The sequence below is a fragment of the Periophthalmus magnuspinnatus genome, chromosome 6 (genome assembly GCF_009829125.3).
Source record: "Periophthalmus magnuspinnatus isolate fPerMag1 chromosome 6, fPerMag1.2.pri, whole genome shotgun sequence".
NCBI lineage: Eukaryota > Metazoa > Chordata > Actinopteri > Gobiiformes > Gobiidae > Periophthalmus > Periophthalmus magnuspinnatus.
In genome coordinates this window covers 8,003,564-8,025,549 of record NC_047131.1, presented here as the reverse complement: position 1 = coordinate 8,025,549, position 21,986 = coordinate 8,003,564, and the positions used below count along the sequence as shown (strand labels likewise).

Below are 21,986 nucleotides of genomic sequence, written 5' to 3'. Positions count from 1 at the left end.
AATACACTGTACACCAAAGAAACACTTTCGCCGTCAGTTCAATATCATCTTTGTGAATAAAACAAATATTGATCTGTATAGAAATGTTACAAGGACATTACTTACATATTTACACTGTATCTGCTTTAATAAGGCCATGACAAAGGGTTGGTTCAAGATGGATGTTTTGAACAACAACAAACCAGTTTTATATTAAAAACATATGTAAATGTGTGAAATTAAGTTTTTCATATTGAAAAATGTCCTTCCTGTGTCCATACTATGAGCAGGCTTGCATCTCCACAAACTTGACTCTCCATGTGCGCTTGTTTCCATGGAAATGTTGATCCTTTGTCTATAGTTTTGCACAGTATGGCTGACTCAGACTCATTTAATCTCTATGGACAATGTTCCAAAGTATGTTTTTTACTTTCTGTTTCCATGGAATCATGCAGGTGACCTTCTCCAGAAAGTTACATACTGTCACTTTAAATACTGTATTAAATTATGTTCTTTGTGGCATTTGCTTTTTCAAGTTCAAATGCGTTATTGATTTGTTGCTTGGTTTGGATGCCCTCTGCTGTAAAAGTAGGATTTAAAGCACTTTGAAAGACAATTGTCTTCTATCAATAATAATCAAAACAGATGCTTTGAAATGACAGAAATTTGTGATTAACTTCCTACATTATATCTTCTGTGTACGTAGTTTTACTTAAATGCTTCATCAGATGTAGACACCCTCCCAACGAGATAATAATCTATGAACAAATAGGTACTTTTTGAAGAGTAAACGTCACCTAACGGTCCATTTAGCATTATAACCCCTTTTAACTCATTTTGGTATACTTAAAAACATGAAAAACAGAACTAGTTCTTTTTGAATATTTTGCAGTGATACACAGTTGTTCCTTACTTAGCATTCTGAGCATCCTAATTATGCACCACAGTGAGTTCTTAAGGGCTTTTCACAACTTTCAGAGACCAGAGGCCATCATGTAACAACAGTGGTAAAGCTAATGCACGTCCTGATTATTGCACAATGAAAGTCTTTATAATTAGTTGTAGACAATACACGGCGGACTTATTTTGACCTCAAAAGCTGTTTATACAATATCTCTGTGCTGGGGCAAGGCCAAGTTTGCTCAAATGTGTGTTTTGGCTGTGATGTGCTTAAACTCTTTTAATGTTGCTTTTCTTCAAAAACTTGAAGGTTCATTCTAACAATTTGATTGCTCAAACTTCAGCATTTGCCATCTTCTTTCATGTTCAGGTGTTGTTACTGTTCAAAAATACCTCACCATCACCTGCTTACTGCATGACGATAGACAAGTTTAATGCTATACTTTGGAACGTCCCAGGTAAAACAGTAACATCTAATTTAAGACCATAGTGGAGCTTAAAAATTTAACTTGTTTATAATCCCATTTCCGGCCTGACAGAGTTGTCATGATGCTAAAATTTCAAACTCGATTTTCAACATTAAATGCTAGTACTTTCTTTTTATATTTCCATGTGGCCTTATATCTGTGTAATCCCTCAATGTCCAGTAGGTTCCATAGTGGTCCATACTTTATGTGTCTTATACTTGTTCTGATACAGCTCAAGATCATTCTAAAGCTATTCAGGAAAGGTTCCTTTTGTTCATGTGAAGGTGTCTGTTTTAGTATTGATACCTGCTCAAACAAGTATCTAGTTTCGATACTAGTTGTAGTATCGATTAGTATCTGATTTCTGATACTTTTGTCAATCCTGCTCCCCGGTAAAGGGTTATTTGCACTTCTTCTGTTGTCCCTATGATTAGAACCATGAGGTGCAGTAATACAAGAGTAAACAAAGTCCAAACACAGCGATGCATTTTCAGAAATTTTCCTTGTAGAAGTTGAACCCAAAGTTTTCACACTCGGCTTTGATGACTTTAGCCAGAGCTGGAGAGCCGCAGTAAAACACATGCACTTTGCCTTTTCTTCCTCCTCAGACACTTTCTGAAAAACCTGGAAACACAACATAATGTTAGTGGCTAAAACTGTACTTCTTAATTGAGTTGATTAAATTGAAATGATGGTTAGTAAATGTATGTCTAGCAGTTACTATGGTGACACAATGCACACATTAGCAAATTAAGTTTAAACATCTGAAAACTCAAGAATACCACATGTGACAGTAGTTTCTGCTAAGACAGTTGTATTGGTCAGATAGTGTTAAACAAAGCTCAGATTAAAGTTCTAACTTGAGTAACAGATAGAGATAGAGAGCAGTGAGAGCAGATAGAGAACAGATAGAGAGCAGTGCTTCTAGTTAGCTGCGCCCCGCCGGGGAATGTTGATGACATCAGCTGCAAAGTACCTTTATAACCATTTAACCAGTTCATAACTATGTAAAAATATAACTAATTACAATTACATGTCAAAAACTTTCCATTTTATCAGTCTTTTATGGTGAATGGTAAATGGTCACATTTTTATATAGTGATTTTCCACCTTCAAGACATTCAAAGCACTTTAGATCAAGAAACCACTCACCACACATTCATACACCAATGTACACAGACACTGAGGGAAAGATGGGGTAAGTGTCTTGCCCAAGGACACAACAACAGTATTCATCTGTGGGAGCTGGAATCATACCACCAACCACTGAGTCAGAGGATCCGGTCGCTCTTCCATGTTTATGTCGAGAACGGGATTCGAACCAACAATCTTCAGATCAGTGGACAAACACTCCAACTGAGCTACTGTCGCCCCATTTAATTATTTAAGTTTATATAAGTTAATATAAGAAAGTCCCACTGAAATTCCCACAACAAAGACATGGAAGGGGTGGGCCATGGAATCTCCACCATAAAAAAGACCCACTCAATCCAAGCCTCAAACTAAGGACCTTTTGGATATGGGGCAGAAGTGCTTTTTAACACTGCACCATCCTGCTTATCTCGACCAATGAGAGAGCTTAGTCTGACCTTGCCCCACTCGGGACGTCCCGGCTGCGTCCTGGTCCTCAGTCCTGTAATGGAATCTCTCTTCTCTTTTTGGCGAGGAGGTCTAGCGCCATCTGCAGTCCGATGGCCTTCATGTCGTTTTTTACTGAGCGCTGATGTCATGTACATGTGCATCTCCAGGAAACGCCCTGAAGCATGAAAACCAATGATCAATTTATAATATAGACAGATAATACAGACTTTTAGTGTGCAAGAGCCCCCCTTCAGGCCAAGTAAGAGTCAGGTTTGTGGAGATGCAAGCCCATTCACAGTAAGGATGCAGGTTTTTCTAATCTTTAATTTTTCTAATCCTATATATTGTGCAGTGCTAATAGAATAGTTAGTAGAATAGAAATGCGTTGACAAAATTAGATTATTATTTAAAACACTTTCAGAGTTGCTCACCCTCTGGCTCTTCGTCGGCCTGGTCCAGTTCCAGTTTGGTGAGTAAACTGACAAACCACTCAAACGACTTCTGGTCCCGGTTTATCCAGATAAAGTCTACCTTAAGAGGCAAAAGTCAGAGAAAAACTGCTCTTCAATAGTTACATTAAATTAAATAACAAAGCAGGTATGTAAGGGTTAGGTGAAATTAGACTTGATTAAAACTATAGGTAGGTTTGTCCTCTGCATTTGACCCATCCTACGGGGCCACTGGGGTTAAACCTGTCAGGAGCACGCACCTATATCTATATTTAGAGATGGGTTTGGTCAGGAGTATCTGGCTAGACATGTGAAGAACATGTTTGTTTGTTGTTTGTTTTTTGTTTTTTTAAATCACAAACAGTCAAATCTACAGAAAGGCTAAAATCGAACAAAACCAGGCTAAATCAGGAATAATCAGGAATTCATTATTTTAGTATTAAATATTCTAACATATTTGTAAGTCATTGAGATAATATGAGAAGGATATTGTTATAATTTGTGAAACTTTTTCTTACTTTGCGCAGTTTCATGTCCCCATCTTTAATGTTCTCGCACCAAGAGTAGTTACAGTTGGGGCAGTTTTGCTTCCTCATTCGATATCTGTAGAAAACATACACCCGAGAAATCAGGAGTCTGACCCACAACCTCTTTACTGAGAGGAGACAAGACAACCACTCTGCCACATGCACACACTTTGTTTAGGTTGAGGCTTGGTGTGAGCCTTGAACCTGAAACCTCCTGGCTGTGTGGCAGAGTCTGTGTTAACCTGTACATGATGCTCTGGAGGATGGAGGCGAAGGGGGTGATTCCGATCCCGCCCCGATGAGGACAGCGTGTTCGGAAGCAAAGATCTGTCTGGTGGGGGGTCCCGTATGGTCCATCCACATAACACTAAAAAAAAACAAAAGAATCATAGAATTAAATGTTTTCAGATTATTCAGCATTCAATACATAGTTACATTATGATACCAACATGTAATTACACTTAAATGTATGACCCCATAGTCTAAAAACGAGCTGAGCAAAAAACTGGTAAAACAAATTATACTTTATGCTTGTAGTGTTATCATAAAGTTACCATTTGTAATCAGTTCAATAGAGGCAATAAGTGACATTTATACACCAAAATATTAAATTCAATAAAAAGGTATGGATGCTTGTGCCACCATAGTCTTCTTATATAACAGTATAAACCTGTGGGAAACACAATATCCTATGGTCATGCTTAAAGTTATTAAGGTGTAGTTATAAAAATAATACCCATTTTTGTTATAGACTGCTCCATAAACATTTAAATCTGTGCAAAGTATGTTTTCCTTGTGATGAAAAACCACTAATTATGGGCTTATAGTATATATCAAGATGTGTACATGTCTGTCTCATAGAGGTTGCAGTTACCTTGATGTTGCAGAATCTGTGGTTTTCTCCAAACCTGGAAGGCACCTGAAGATAATAAAATATTTAAAAATATATAAAATACATTACATTTATATAATATATAAATTGTCTGTCCCACTGCTCTGTACATTTAATCCCTTTGTAAATCCTCTCTGACCTCTTTGTGGTTGAGTGCCTCTCCTCTCTCTGTTCTGCCCCAGCTGGTCTAGGCCTCCCATGGGCTCCTCTGGACTGGTTCCGGTCTCTGGATTCTGGTTGGGTCTGGTTTCAGTCTCTGGACTCTTGTTTGGTCTAGTCCAAATCTCTGGAGTCTTACTGGCCCTAGTCCCAGTCTCTGGACTCTGGATGGGTCCAGTCTCAGTCTCTGGACTCTGGATGGGTCCAGTCCCAGTCTCTGGACTCTGGATGGGTCCAGTCTCAGTCTCTGGACTCTGGATGGGTCAGTCTCAGTCTCTGGACTCTGGACTGATTTGATCCCATTCTCAGACAGCTCTGGTTCTGGTTCCGTTGTGTCGGTACAATTGTTAGCTCTACAGCCTGGTCTTCGTTTGATGCCACAGTCCCCAAACAGTCTGTGGAGCAGAACAGCACCTCCTAACAGAGAAGAAGAGTGTTACAATATTACACAGTCAAAGTAACTTATGCTTTAAAGGCACAATTTGTAACTTTCTGGTGGGAGATCTATTGAGATGCTATTGCTTTGTCTGCAATGTTTCACAATATGGCATTAAACTTAAAAAAATTTGGCAATATGGCATTAAACATAAACATTAAACAAACACATCATGCAATTACTCAATTACAGATGCTCATATTGCTGAAAGTGCATCCTTACTGTGAGCAGAACTGCATCTCCACAGATCTGACCTGTAATATGGCCTGGTTGTGTCACCTACAATTCTTCATGGACATTGACAAATTTAATGCCATGCTGTGAAATCGTTTCAGCAAAGCAATAATATCAGCAAAGCAGCTAAATGTAAACTAATATTTTCACTTCCACTCCAGCAGAAGGCGTCAGACACTAGGATCTTGGCTCTGAAACAGCTGATCAACTCAAAGCTGAAAACTTTTTCACACATGAACTTCATCTTAAACAAGACATTAAGCTTTTTGGAGTATTTATCATGAAACAATATCACATAAGTAGATCACGATGTTACATTTGGTCTATAGTAAACCACAATCATGATCTGAATGGTTTAAAATAGAAATATGTCCAGTGACTTCCTGTTCAAAATGTCAAAATTGGAAGAACCGTCTCATCAGATCATTTATTATACTAACAACTCCATCTCATCCTCTGCATCCTCTGCTCCATCTGACCCTCTCCTCTGCATCCACCATGACAAGCAAAAGATTTTCATTTACTGTTTTATGTGACATTTTATAACCGTACATTTTAACCCAGACTTTTCCCAATAATCACAAGTAAGTTCAAAGAATTATGCGGAGTTAGGGAGCAGGTCAAAATGGAAACTTTCTTAGAACTCATGCATACAGAATTACTCGAACATGCATGAATCACTTGAAATACAACTCCTAGTAAGCTAATGATGAGTCAACAACATTTGAAATATATATAGAATAAGGTTTTGGGACCATAGAAATGTGTTTGTGGTGTAACAGCGTGAGTTGGACCTGTGATCCCTGCCTCTTCTTCCTGAGGCTGGCGCTAAGTCTCTTGGGGCTGTTGTGGAGATCTGGTTGTCTGAAGTATTCGTACAAACGGTTTGTTCCACTGGCCGAGGGAGCGCACGTGCAGCCACAGGGTAATCTGAGAGAAGAGCAAATGGAAGAGGGAGCAGTTTACAGAGAACATGTTATGCAAAAATGATTTTGTTGAGCTTTTAACCAAGTTATAACATTGATCCCTCATCAAAAACATACCTGGAGCAGCATTTTGCTTTATTCATGCTTGGTTGATGAAACCTGAGTAGTTAGTAAGCCCACTCCCTCTAAGCCCATAAAAACGTGCAATTTTTAAATTCCCAGCTTTGTTACACCACAGGTGAATGTCCTTGGCCTCCTGCAGTGTTTTAAAGTCCATAAATCAAAATCATGAAATGCCAAAGCAAAGGTACTCATCTTTAAAGGCCAATAGCAATACAAATAATGCATAATGTTTGTTCTTTAAAAGGACTGGTTCCCCTTAAAGCTCATATGACAGGTTTTCATGTTTTTCTAATTATTACTTGATTTGGTAATATGTTGGGAAAGGCATAGCACCTATGTTAAATATTAATCATGGTTTTACATCAGTTAAGTGGTTAGTCTGCTGGGAAAAAAAATACAGGAAGTAGCAAGAGTTGTAAAAAAAACAAAACCTTTTATTTATTTCTGTATTTATCTATTTACTTTGAATCTTGAATCAAATAATTACATTTAAGTGAAAGGAGAAGTTTAACCTTGTCAGCTCGGTTTGTGAGACACTGCAGTACCGTACCTGACTGCTCGGGGGCGCTGCTGATGGTGAAGGGGTGCCACTCGTACTTGGCAATGGCCGGTATGTTGATGTAAACATAATCACCAGGTTTGAACTGGAAAAAACTGAGGGCGGTTGATCACCAGATGAGTTACCTGCAAAATCAACAGATCATTTAATTATACTGACAGTTCCATCTGACCCTCTCCTCTGCTTCTTCTGCTCCACCTGACCCTCTCCTCTGCTTCTTCTGCTCACCTGACCCTCTCCTCTGCTTCTTTTGCTCCACCTGACCCTCTCCTCTGCTTCTTCTGCTCCACCTGACCCTCTCCTCTGCTTCTTCTGCTCCACCTGACCCTCTCTCTGCTTCTTCTGCTCCACCTGACCCTCTCCTCTGCTTCTTCTGCTCCACCTGGACCCTCTCCTCTGCTTCTTCTGCTCCACCTGACCCTCTCCTCTGCTTCTTTTGCTCCACCTGACCCTCTCCTCTGCTTCTTCTGCTCCACCTGACCTCTCCTCTGCTTCTTCTGCTCCACCTGACCCTCTCCTCTGCTTCTTCTGCTCCACCTGACCCTCTCCTCTGCTTCTTCTGCTCCATCTGACCCTCTGCTCTGCTTCTTCCTGCTCCATCCATTACATTTTATTCTCACCTTGGACGGCAGCAGGTTAACTTCGGTGATTGTAGAGGCTTCCCATTCGAGACCGAGCCATTCCGACGATCTTCTCCAAAAGGAAAACCAGTCCAGGGACCACAAACACTTCCAGAAGTTAGCACAGTGTATCACCAGAAGAGTCCAGACCCACACGTATGAGAGGTGTGACCAGTAAAACACCTAAGAACCACAGGAGGCAGCTGTGAGGTATGTGGAACTTTTTCACCAAATCATAGAAGGGGGTGAGGGTCTGGAGGAGGTATAAGGAACAGTGTGATTGGTCTAACAGGTCTCCACACTTCAAACTCCTGCCACTACTAAACAATGCTATTAAAACTCCATGTACACAGTTTAGCAGCAAAAAAGTTGATTTCAGTGGATGAACATTTATATCTAATTATTAAACAAACAAAAACAGTGAGATAGTCTTCATTCTGACCTCAAAATGGCCGCTGCGGCGCACAAAGGTCATAGAGCAGATGACCATGAGGAAGATGAGAACTTGTAGTATGACTCCGGTCACCGACGCTGTGCCTTTGACCCAGCCGATGCCCGGGCGGGTGGTGAACACGTACTCCCAGAAACTGAACTCTCCAGACTCAGACAGTTTAGCTACAGCGCAGAGGAAAGTGAAAGTCAATGTGTTATTATCAGGGGAGGTGATAATGTTTGACAAAATGCTGTGGAATAAGCAAGTAACGTCACAAGACTAAATTGCAGGTCAGATCTGTGGAGAGGGAAGTCGACTCATGGTAAGAATACATATTTTTCTAGGTATTTCTGAATAATAAAATCACCTCTAACTGAAAAAGATACATTTTTATATATTTTTTGCATCAAGTATATGGCTTCTTCTATAAATGTACATAATTTATTCTTAATATGTTAGCATTTACACATTTTTTAAAACAACAGGTCAGGTAAAAGCAGGTTTGTATTTTACTATGGCTGCTTTAGTTTCTACTATTTAAAGGTTCTGTATTACACAAAATTGACTTTTGTGAGCTTTGAGCCATATTATAATCTTGTTACCTCCTCAAAAACATATCTGGAGTTGTGTTTTGTTTCATTCACACATGTTTGAGTAACACTTTATTATTACCAGTAGTCTGTCTCCATCTCCAAAGCTCAAAATGCTCTGTTCCACCTTGTGATGTCATGTAGTGGTACTTTTCAAGTTAACAGTTACTTTTTTATCTTTGTTCAGCAGAGATTGGCAATTCCAGAGCTGAAATGATCCAAATGATTCTGGGAACAAAGTATGAAGTTTAAAAACACAGTGTCGCACTTCCTGCATTAACAAATGACATCAGTGCTTGAGAAAAGAACTCAGCCTAAATCTGCAGGATTTGTGTGTTAAACGTGTGTGAATGAAAGAAAACACAACTCCAGGTCTGTTTGTGATGAGGAAACAACATTAGAACAGATCAGAAAAATAGTGTAATACGGACCCTTTAACCTTTCTGTTGGAGGGGGCTTGTCTCAATGGAGATATTATTGCTTTACAGGTCAGATCTGTGGAGAAGCAAGTTGATCCAAATCCACATACTGCATTTTCAAGATACTTTTGAGCAATAAATTCCCCTGTAACTGGATGGATGCAAGATACATATATTTAATGCCTTTCTGCCATACACAAAATTACAGGTCATATCTGTGGAGAGGTAAATCCATGGTAAGAATACATGTTTTTCAAGGTCTGAATAATAAAATGAATTATGATATCTAATTAAAAATAAGACACATAGATATGATTAATGCATACTGTGGAACATAGATAGATAAAAATAGAACTTCAGCTGTTCCTTCATAGATAAATAATAAGTCCATGGAGACAAGCAGGTGACGGACCCTCCCGGAAAAGTTACATAGTGCACCTTTAACGTCAGGCTTCATAAACCTGGTTGTACATTACCAAAGTTGAAAAGGTGAGCGCAGGTGTGTAGCAGAGTGTAAAAGAGGATGGCGTAGCCCACGATCTGATGCAGAAGAACATTCTGGTCCAGAGGCAGGACTTTAACCACCCACGTGGCTCTGAGCCAAGTCAGACAGCGCCGCAACATCAGGACCTGGGACGTGGGAAAGAAAGTTTGATTTCATAAAGCTGGTCTGTCGGTGGTTTTCAGACTCTAGAAAGCGATGATGTCATACTCCCAGGTGGGCGTATGAGTATGATTACCATGTACTTGGCATGAAAATCCAAAATAAGAATGCACAAATGTTGAACCTGATTATTTCTATTAGTGACTAGACCCAAGAACTCACTGTATTTCAACAAAAAATACATTTGAACAATACTGATTTTATCCTCTAAACATCTGTATTAAATATTATTGTCCTGTGGAATGTTGTGATGTCAGCTGTGTTTCTTGCACCGCTCCATTGGGTATGATTTTGCTCTTTCAAATGTGTATATCATTTGAAAATTTTGTCCCTCTGATTACAATACTTCAGGTTATAAGTCAGACGCCACACCCGAAACAGTTACTCTTTTACTTGAGCTGTAGTTCCACAAATACTTTTTGTCTTACTTCAATCATTTCTTAGACCACAATTTGGTATTTAACTTTACTTTTACTTAACCTTTTCCTCTTCTTTCAATGGCGTAATTTCCATTGGAGTTTTACTTTTAACCCATATTATAGTTGTTTTCCCTCACATTTACTCACCTGAGGTTGTATTTGGAGTGATTTGTGCACGTTTGAGCGGGTCTTTAATCACTTATTTTCAAGACGCCATATTGCCAATAAACTCCTGTTTTCACCATCAGCGGAGAGGAGGTCAGCAAACTTGTTTATTTTATTTTAGATGAATATTGCGATTTAAAAAGTGCAAATTATAACATAATGGTCCACAGGTATCATAGATTATAAGTACGTAGCGAACACAAACATAATGTGTCTTCTTTAAAACCTCTGCCGTACCAGGATGAGCGGTACAGTTGAAGTTGAGGCACTGTCCACAGCCCCGGGCCAGCATGTACCAGGGCCCTCCCTCTTTGCTCCTCCACATGGCCGTACTGAAGAGGGCGATAGAGAGCAGCATGTATGCCATCAGGAACAGCAGTTTGCGGCTGTTGTTGTGCCAATATGAGGCTGTCAGGTACCGGGGAGTCTGTCGCTTCTTCTGTCCACCACAGGAGGCTTCAACCAGTTAGCTGCACTGATGGAGAGAGAGAGGGAGAGAGAGGGGGGAGAAAGGGGGAGAGAGAGAAGAGTGCAAAAGGGAAGAGAAGAGAGGGAGAGAAAGAAAGTGTGAGAAGGAAGAAGAAAGGCAAAAGAGAGAGGACAATGAGAGCAAGGAGAGACGGGGAGAGGGAGAGAGAGTGAGGGGGAGAAAGGCTATATATATATATATATTTTATATATATATATATATAAAATATATATATATATTATAGCCTTTCTCCCCCTCACTCTCTCTCCCTCTCCCGTCTCTCCTTGCTCTCATTGTCCTCTCTCTTTTGCCTTTCTTCTTCCTTCTCACACTTTCTTTCTCTCCCTCTCTCTCTTCCCTTTTGCACTCTTCTCTCTCTCCCCCTTTCTCCCCCCTCTCTCTCCCTCTCTCTCTCCATCAGTGCAGCTAACTGGTTGAAGCCTCCTGTGGTGGACCAGAAGAAGCGACAGACTCCCCGGTACCTGACAGCCTCATATTGGCACAACAACAGCCGCAAACTGCTGTTCCTGATGGCATACATGCTGCTCTCTATCGCCCTCTTCAGTACGGCCATGTGGAGGAGCAAAGAGGGAGGGCCCTGGTACATGCTGGCCCGGGGCTGTGGACAGTGCCTCAACTTCAACTGTACGCTCATCCTGGTACGGCAGAGGTTTTAAAGAAGACACATTATGTTTGTGTTCGCTACGTACTTATAATCTATGATACCTGTGGACCATTATGTTATAATTTGCACTTTTTAAATCGCAATATTCATCTAAAATAAAATAAACAAGTTTGCTGACCTCCTCTCCGCTGATGGTGAAAACAGGAGTTTATTGGCAATATGGCGTCTTGAAAATAAGTGATTAAAGACCGCTCAAACGTGCACAAATCACTCCAAATACAACCTCAGGTGAGTAAATGGTGAGGGAAAACAACTATAATATGGTTAAAAGTAAAACTCCAAATGGAAATTACGCCATTGAAAGAAGAGGAAAGGTTAAGTAAAAGTAAAGTTAAATACCAAATTGTGGTCTAAGAAATGATTGAAGTAAGACAAAAAGTATTTGTGGAAACTACAGCTCAAGTAAAAGAGTAACTGTTTCGGGTGTGGCGTCTGACTTATAACCTGAAGTATTGTAATCAGAGGGAACAAAATTTTCAAATGATATACACATTTGAAAGAGCAAAATCATACCCAATGGAGCGGTGCAAGAAACACAGCTGACATCACAACATTCCACAGGACAATAATATTTAATACAGATGTTTAGAGGATAAAATCAGTATTGTTCAAATGTATTTTTTGTTGAAATACAGTGAGTTCTTGGGTCTAGTCACTAATAGAAATAATCAGGTTCAACATTTGTGCATTCTTATTTTGGATTTTCATGCCAAGTACATGTAATCATACTCATACGCCCACCTGGGAGTATGACATCATCGCTTTCTAGAGTCTGAAAACCACCGACAGACCAGCTTTATGAAATCAAACTTTCTTTCCCACGTCCCAGGTCCTGATGTTGCGGCGCTGTCTGACTTGGCTCAGAGCCACGTGGGTGGTTAAAGTCCTGCCTCTGGACCAGAATGTTCTTCTGCATCAGATCGTGGGCTACGCCATCCTCTTTTACACTCTGCTACACACCTGCGCTCACCTTTTCAACTTTGGTAATGTTACAACCAGGTTTATGAAGCCTGGACGTTAAAGGTGCACTATGTAACTTTTCCGGGAGGGTCCGTCACCTGCTTGTCTCCATGGACTTATTATTTATCTATGAAGGAACAGCTGAAGTTCTATTTTATCTATCTATGTTCCACAGTATGGCATTAATCATATCTATGTGTCTTATTTTTAATTAGATATCATAATTCATTTTTATTATTCAGACCTTGAAAAACATGTATTCTTACCATGGATTTACCTCTCCACAGATATGACCTGTAATTTTGTGTATGGCAGAAAGGCATTAAATATATGTATCTTGCATCCATCCAGTTACAGGGGAATTTATTGCTCAAAAGTATCTTGAAAATGCAGTATGTGGATTTGGATCAACTTGCTTCTCCACAGATCTGACCTGTAAAGCAATAATATCTCCATTGAGACAAGCCCCCTCCAACAGAAAGGTTAAAGGGTCCGTATTACACTATTTTCTGATCTGTTCTAATGTTGTTTTCCTCATCACAAACAGACCTGGAGTTGTGTTTTCTTTCATTCACACACGTTTAACACACAAATCCTGCAGATTTAGGCTGAGTTCTTTTCTCAAGCACTGATGTCATTTGTTAATGCAGGAAGTGCGCCACTGTGTTTTTAAACTTCATACTTTGTTCCCAGAATCATTTGGATCATTTCAGCTCTGGAATTGCCAATCTCTGCTGAACAAAGATAAAAAAGTAACTGTTAACTTGAAAAGTACCACTACATGACATCACAAGGTGGAACAGAGCATTTTGAGCTTTGGAGATGGAGACAGACTACTGGTAATAATAAAGTGTTACTCAAACATGTGTGAATGAAACAAAACACAACTCCAGATATGTTTTTGAGGAGGTAACAAGATTATAATATGGCTCAAAGCTCACAAAGTCAATTTTGTGTAATACAGAACCTTTAAATAGTAGAAACTAAAGCAGCCATAGTAAAATACAAACCTGCTTTTACTGACCTGTTGTTTTAAAAATGTGTAAATGCTAACATATTAAGAATAAATTATGTACATTTATAGAAGAAGCCATATACTTGATGCAAAAAATATATAAAAATGTATCTTTTCAGTTAGAGGTGATTTTATTATTCAGAAATACCTAGAAAAATATGTATTCTTACCATGAGTCGACTTCCCTCTCCACAGATCTGACCTGCAATTTAGTCTTGTGACGTTACTTGCTTATTCCACAGCATTTTGTCAAACATTATCACCTCCCCTGATAATAACACATTGACTTTCACTTTCCTCTGCGCTGTAGCTAAACTGTCTGAGTCTGGAGAGTTCAGTTTCTGGGAGTACGTGTTCACCACCCGCCCGGGCATCGGCTGGGTCAAAGGCACAGCGTCGGTGACCGGAGTCATACTACAAGTTCTCATCTTCCTCATGGTCATCTGCTCTATGACCTTTGTGCGCCGCAGCGGCCATTTTGAGGTCAGAATGAAGACTATCTCACTGTTTTTGTTTGTTTAATAATTAGATATAAATGTTCATCCACTGAAATCAACTTTTTTGCTGCTAAACTGTGTACATGGAGTTTTAATAGCATTGTTTAGTAGTGCAGGAGTTTGAAGTGTGGAGACCTGTTAGACCAATCACACTGTTCCTTATACCTCCTCCAGACCCTCACCCCCTTCTATGATTTGGTGAAAAAGTTCCACATACCTCACAGCTGCCTCCTGTGGTTCTTAGGTGTTTTACTGGTCACACCTCTCATACGTGTGGGTCTGGACTCTTCTGGTGATACACTGTGCTAACTTCTGGAAGTGGTTTGTGGTCCCTGGACTGGTTTTCCTTTTGGAGAAGATCGTCGGAATGGCTCGGTCTCGAATGGGAAGCCTCTACATCACCGAAGTTAACCTGCTGCCGTCCAAGGTGAGAAATAAAATGTAATGGATGGAGCAGAAGAAGCAGAGCAGAGGGTCAGATGGAGCAGAAGAAGCAGAGGAGAGGGTCAGGTGGAGCAGAAGAAGCAGAGGAGAGGGTCAGGTGGAGCAGAAGAAGCAGAGGAGAGGGTCAGGTGGAGCAGAAGAAGCAGAGGAGAGGGTCAGGTGGAGCAAAAGAAGCAGAGGAGAGGGTCAGGTGGAGCAGAAGAAGCAGAGGAGAGGGTCAGGTGGAGCAGAAGAAGCAGAGGAGAGGGTCAGGTGGAGCAGAAGAAGCAGAGGAGAGGGTCAGGTGGAGCAGAAGAAGCAGAGGAGAGGGTCAGGTGGAGCAGAAGAAGCAGAGGAGAGGGTCAGGTGGAGCAAAAGAAGCAGAGGAGAGGGTCAGGTGGAGCAGAAGAAGCAGAGGAGAGGGTCAGGTGGAGCAGAAGAAGCAGAGGAGAGGGTCAGATGGAACTGTCAGTATAATAAATGATCTGTTGATTTTGCAGGTAACTCATCTGGTGATCAACCGCCCTCAGTTTTTCCAGTTCAAACCTGGTGATTATGTTTACATCAACATACCGGCCATTGCCAAGTACGAGTGGCACCCCTTCACCATCAGCAGCGCCCCCGAGCAGTCAGGTACGGTACTGCAGTGTCTCACAAACCGAGCTGACAGGTTAAACTTCTCCTTTCACTTAAATGTAATTATTTGATTCAAGATTCAAAGTAAATAGATAAATACAGAAATAAATAAAAGGTTTTGTTTTTTTTACAACTCTCTGCTACTTCCTGTATTTTTTTTTCCCAGCAGACTACCACTTAACTGATGTAAAACCATGATTAATATTTAACATAGGTGCTATGCCTTTCCCAACATATTACCAAATCAAGTAATAATTAGAAAACATGAAAACCTGTCATATGAGCTTTAAGGGAACCAGTCCTTTTAAAGAACAAACATTATGCATTATTTGTATTGCTATTGGCCTTTAAAGATGAGTACCTTTGCTTTGGCATTTCATGATTTTGATTTATGGACTTTAAAACACTGCAGGAGGCCAAGGACATTCACCTGTGGTGTAACAAAGCTGGGAATTTAAAAATTGCACGTTTTTATGGGGCTTAGAGGGAGTGGGCTTACTAACTACTCAGGTTTCATCAACCAAGCATGAATAAAGCAAAATGCTGCTCCAGGTATGTTTTTGATGAGGGATCAATGTTATAACTTGGTTAAAAGCTCAACAAAATCATTTTTGCATAACATGTTCTCTGTAAACTGCTCCCTCTTCCATTTGCTCTTCTCTCAGATACCCTGTGGCTGCACGTGCGCTCCCTCGGCCAGTGGACAAACCGTTTGTACGAATACTTCAGACAACCAGATCTCCACAACAGCCCCAAGAGACTTAGCGCCAGCCTCAGGAAGAAGAGGCAGGGATCACAGGTCCAACTCACGCTGTTACACCACAAACACATTTCTATGGTCCAAACCTTATTCTATATATATTTCAAATGTTGTTGACTCATCATTAGCTTACTAGGAGTTGTATTTCAAGTGATTCATGCATGTTCGAGTAATTCTGTATGCATGAGTTCTAAGAAAGTTTCCATTTTGACCTGCTCCCTAACTCCGCATAATTCTTTGAACTTACTTGTGATTATTGGGAAAAGTCTGGGTTAAAATGTACGGTTATAAAATGTCACATAAAACAGTAAATGAAAATCTTTTGCTTGTCATGGTGGATGCAGAGGAGAGGGTCAGATGGAGCAGAGGATGCAGAGGAGAGATGGAGTTGTTAGTATAATAATGATCTGATGAGACGGTTCTTCCAATTTTTGACATTTTGAACAGGAAGTCACTGGACATATTTCTATTTTTAAACCATTCAGATCATGATTGTGGTTTACTATAGACAAAATGTAACATCGTGATCTACTTATGTGATATTGTTTCATGATAAATACTCCAAAAAGCTTAATGTCTTGTTTAAGATGAAGTTCATGTGTGAAAAAGTTTTCAAGCTTTGAGTTGATCAGCTGTTTCAGAGCCAAGATCCTAGTGTCTGACGCCTTCTGCTGGAGTGGAAGTGAAAATATTAGTTTACATTTAGCTGCTTTGCTGATATTATTGCTTTGCTTGAAACGATTTCACAGCATGGCATTAAATTTGTCAATGTCCATGAAGAATTGTAGGTGACACAACCAGGCCATATTACAGGTCAGATCTGTGGAGATGCAGTTCTGCTCACAGTAAGGATGCACTTTCAGCAATATGAGCATCTGTAATTGAGTAATTGCATGATGTGTTTGTTTAATGTTTATGTTTAATGCCATATTGCCAAATTTTTTAAGTTTAATGCCATATTGTGAAACATTGCAGACAAAGCAATAGCATCTCAATAGATCTCCCACCAGAAAAGTTACAAATTGTGCCTTTAAAGCATAAGTTACTTTGACTGTGTAATATTGTAACACTCTTCTTCTCTGTTAGGAGGTGCTGTTCTGCTCCACAGACTGTTTGGGGACTGTGGCATCAAACGAAGACCAGGCTGTAGAGCTAACAATGTACCGACACAACGGAACCAGACCAGAGCTGTCTGAGAATGGGATCAAATCAGTCCAGAGTCCAGAGACTGAGACTGGACCCATCCAGAGTCCAGAGACTGAGACTGGACCCATCCAGAGTCCAGAGACTGGGACTGGACCCATCCAGAGTCCAGAGACTGAGACTGGACCCATCCAGAGTCCAGAGACTGGGACTAGGGCCAGTAAGACTCCAGAGATTTGGACTAGACCAAACAAGAGTCCAGAGACTGAAACCAGACCCAACCAGAATCCAGAGACCGGAACCAGTCCAGAGGAGCCCATGGGAGGCCTAGACCAGCTGGGGCAGACAGAGAGAGGAGAGGCACTCAACCACAAAGAGGTCAGAGAGGATTTACAAAGGGATTAAATGTACAGAGCAGTGGGACAGACAATTTATATATTATATAAATGTAATGTATTTTATATATTTTAAATATTTTATTATCTTCAGGTGCCTTCCAGGTTTGGAGAAAACCACAGATTCTGCAACATCAAGGTAACTGCAACCTCTATGAGACAGACATGTACACATCTTGATATAATACTATAAGCCCATAATTGGTGGTTTTCATCACAAGGAAAACATACTTTGCACAGATTTAAATGTTTATGGAGCCAGTCTATAACAAAAATGGGTATTATTTTATTATAACTACACCTTAATAACTTTAAGCATGACCATAGGATATTGTGTTTCCCACAGGTTTATACTGTTATATAAGAAGACTATGGTGGCACAAGCAATCCATACCTTTTTATTGAATTTAATATTTTGGTGTATAAATGTCACTTATTGCCTCTATTGAACTGATTACAAATGGTAACTTTATGATAACACTACAAGCATAAAGTATAATTTGTTTTACCAGTTTTTTGCTCAGCTCGTTTTTAGACTATGGGGTCATACAATGTTGGTATCATAATGTAACTATGTATTGAATGCTGAATAATCTGAAAACATTTAATTCTATGATTCTTTTGTTTTTTTTTTAGTGTTATGTGGATGGACCATACGGGACCCCCACCAGACAGATCTTTGCTTCCGAACACGCTGTCCTCATCGGGGCCGGGATCGGAATCACCCCCTTCGCCTCCATCCTCCAGAGCATCATGTACAGGTAACACAGACTCTGCCACACAGCCAGGAGGTTTCAGGTTCAAGGCTCACACCAAGCCTCAACCTAAACAAAGTGTGTGCATGTGGCAGAGTGGTTGTCTTGTCTCCTCTCAGTAAAGAGGTTGTGGGTCAGACTCCTGATTTCTCGGGTGTATGTTTTCTACAGATATCGAATGAGGAAGCAAAACTGCCCCAACTGTAACTACTCTTGGTGCGAGAACATTAAAGATGGGGACATGAAACTGCGCAAAGTAAGAAAAAGTTTCACAAATTATAACAATATCCTTCTCATATTATCTCAATGACTTACAAATATGTTAGAATATTTAATACTAAAATAATGAATTCCTGATTATTCCTGATTTAGCCCTGGTTTTGTTCGATTTTAGCCTTTCTGTAGATTTTGACTGTTTGTGATTTAAAAAACAAAAAACAAACAAACAAACAAACATGTTCTTCACATGTCTAGCCAGATACTCCTGACCAAACCCATCTCTAAATATAGATATAGGTGCGTGCTCCTGACAGGTTTAACCCCAGTGGCCCCGTAGGATGGGTCAAATGCAGAGGACAAACCTACCTATAGTTTTAATCAAGTCTAATTTCACCTAACCCTTACATACCTGCTTTGTTATTTATTTAATGTAACTATTGAAGAGCAGTTTTCTCTGACTTTTGCCTCTTAAGGTAGACTTTATCTGGATAAACCGGGACCAGAAGTCGTTTGAGTGGTTTGTCAGTTTACTCACCAAACTGGAACTGGACCAGGCCGACGAAGAGCCAGAGGGTGAGCAACTCTGAAAGTGTTTTAAATAATAATCTAATTTTGTCAACGCATTTCTATTCTACTAACTATTCTATTAGCACTGCACAATATATAGGGATTAGAAAAATTAAAGATTAGAAAAACCTGCATCCTTACTGTGAATGGGCTTGCATCTCCACAAACCTGACTCTTACTTGGCCTGAAGGGGGGCCTCTTGCACACTAAAAGTCTGTATTATCTGTCTATATTATAAATTGATCATTGGTTTTCATGCTTCAGGGCGTTTCCTGGAGATGCACATGTACATGACATCAGCGCTCAGTAAAAACGACATGAAGGCCATCGGACTGCAGATGGCGCTAGACCTCCTCGCCAAAAAAGAGAAGAGAGATTCCATTACAGGACTGAGGACCAGGACGCAGCCGGGACGTCCCGAGTGGGGCAAGGTCAGACTAAGCTCTCTCATTGGTCGAGATAAGCAGGATGGTGCAGTGTTAAAAAGCACTTCTGCCCCATATCCAAAAGGTCCTTAGTTTGAGGCTTGGATTGAGTGGGTCTTTTTTATGGTGGAGATTCCATGGCCCACCCCTTCCATGTCTTTGTTGTGGGAATTTCAGTGGGACTTTCTTATATTAACTTATATAAACTTAAATAATTAAATGGGGCGACAGTAGCTCAGTTGGAGTGTTTGTCCACTGATCTGAAGATTGTTGGTTCGAATCCCGTTCTCGACATAAACATGGAAGAGCGACCGGATCCTCTGACTCAGTGGTTGGTGGTATGATTCCAGCTCCCACAGATGAATACTGTTGTTGTGTCCTTGGGCAAGACACTTACCCCATCTTTCCCTCAGTGTCTGTGTACATTGGTGTATGAATGTGTGGTGAGTGGTTTCTTGATCTAAAGTGCTTTGAATGTCTTGAAGGTGGAAAATCACTATATAAAAATGTGACCATTTACCATTCACCATAAAAGACTGATAAAATGGAAAGTTTTTGACATGTAATTGTAATTAGTTATATTTTTACATAGTTATGAACTGGTTAAATGGTTATAAAGGTACTTTGCAGCTGATGTCATCAACATTCCCCGGCGGGGCGCAGCTAACTAGAAGCACTGCTCTCTATCTGTTCTCTATCTGCTCTCACTGCTCTCTATCTCTATCTGTTACTCAAGTTAGACTTTAATCTGAGCTTTGTTTTAACACTATCTGACCATAACAACTGTCTTAGCAGAAACTACTGTCACATGTGGTATTCTTGAGTTTTCAGATGTTTAAACTTAATTTGCTAATGTGTGCATTGTGTCACCATAGTAACTGCTAGACATACATTTTACTAACCATCATTTCAATTTTAATCAACTCAATTAAGAAGTACAGTTTTAGCCACTAACATTATGTTGTGTTTCCAGGTTTTTCAGAAAGTGTCTGAGGAGAAGAAAGGCAAAGTGCATGTGTTTTACTGCGGCTCTCCAGCTCTGGCTAAAGTCATCAAAGCCGAGTGTGAAAACTTTGGGTTCAACTTCTACAAGGAAAATTTCTGAAAATGCATCGCTGTGTTTGGACTTTGTTTACTCTTGTATTACTGCACCTCATGGTTCTAATCATAGGGACAACAGAAGAAGTGCAAATAACCCTTTACCGGGGAGCAGGATTGACAAAAGTATCAGAAATCAGATACTAATCGATACTACAACTAGTATCGAAACTAGATACTTGTTTGAGCAGGTATCAATACTAAAACAGACACCTTCACTGAACAAAAAGGAACCTTTCCTGAATAGCTTTAGAATGATCTTGAGCTGTATCAGAACAAGTATAAGACACATAAGTATGGACCACTATGGAACCTACTGGACATTGAGGGATTACACAGATATAAGGCCACATGGAAATATAAAAGAAAGTACTAGCATTTAATGTTGAAAATCGAGTTTGAAATTTTAGCATCATGACAACTCTGTCAGGCCGGAAATGGGATTATAAACAAGTTAAATTTTTAAGCTCCACTATGGTCTTAAATTAGATGTTACTGTTTTACCTGGGACGTTCCAAAGTATAGCATTAAACTTGTCTATCGTCATGCAGTAAGCAGGTGATGGTGAGGTATTTTTGAACAGTAACAACACCTGAACATGAAAGAAGATGGCAAATGCTGAAGTTTGAGCAATCAAATTGTTAGAATGAACCTTCAAGTTTTTTGAAGAAAAGCAACATTAAAAGAGTTTAAGCACATCACAGCCAAAACACACATTTGAGCAAACTTGGCCTTGCCCCAGCACAGAGATATTGTATAAACAGCTTTTGAGGTCAAAATAAGTCCGCCGTGTATTGTCTACAACTAATTATAAAGACTTTCATTGTGCAATAATCAGGACGTGCATTAGCTTTACCACTGTTGTTACATGATGGCCTCTGGTCTCTGAAAGTTGTGAAAAGCCCTTAAGAACTCACTGTGGTGCATAATTAGGATGCTCAGAATGCTAAGTAAGGAACAACTGTGTATCACTGCAAAATATTCAAAAAGAACTAGTTCTGTTTTTCATGTTTTTAAGTATACCAAATGAGTTAAAAGGGGTTATAATGCTAAATGGACCGTTAGGTGACGTTTACTCTTCAAAAAGTACCTATTTGTTCATAGATTATTATCTCGTTGGTGAGGGTGTCTACATCTGATGAAAGCATTTAAGTAAAACTACGTACACAGAAGATATAATGTAGGAAGTTAATCACAAATTTCTGTCATTTCAAAGCATCTGTTTTGATTATTATTGATAGAAGACAATTGTCTTTTCAAAGTGCTTTAATCCCTACTTTTACCAGCAGAGGGCATCCAAACCAAGCAACAAATCAATAACGCATTTGAACTTGAAAAAGCAAATGCCACAAAGAACATAATTTAATACAGTATTTAAAGTGACAGTATGTAACTTT

The 21,986-nt window shown here is 39.9% G+C and overlaps 1 protein-coding gene and 1 pseudogene across 1 annotated transcript; one reads left to right on the top strand and one right to left on the bottom strand.

Moving 5' to 3' along the window:
* Positions 1 to 1,638: 1,638 nt before the first annotated feature.
* On the bottom strand, positions 1,639 to 11,025 carry LOC117372339 (NADPH oxidase 5-like; annotated as a pseudogene).
* A 399-nt stretch (positions 11,026 to 11,424) lies between these two features.
* On the top strand, positions 11,425 to 20,794 carry LOC117372338 (NADPH oxidase 5-like; the record flags this gene model as incomplete). The annotated part of the gene is made up of 14 exons (XM_055222460.1): positions 11,425 to 11,670; positions 12,526 to 12,679; positions 13,982 to 14,154; positions 14,413 to 14,595; positions 15,092 to 15,224; positions 15,893 to 16,026; positions 17,074 to 17,206; positions 17,462 to 17,508; positions 17,620 to 17,664; positions 18,162 to 18,286; positions 18,452 to 18,536; positions 18,973 to 19,072; positions 19,331 to 19,497; positions 20,465 to 20,794. Coding segments are annotated over 14 exons (1,857 nt in total), but the record flags the coding sequence as incomplete, so codon positions are not given.
* Between the last annotated feature and the right edge of the window lie 1,192 nt (positions 20,795 to 21,986).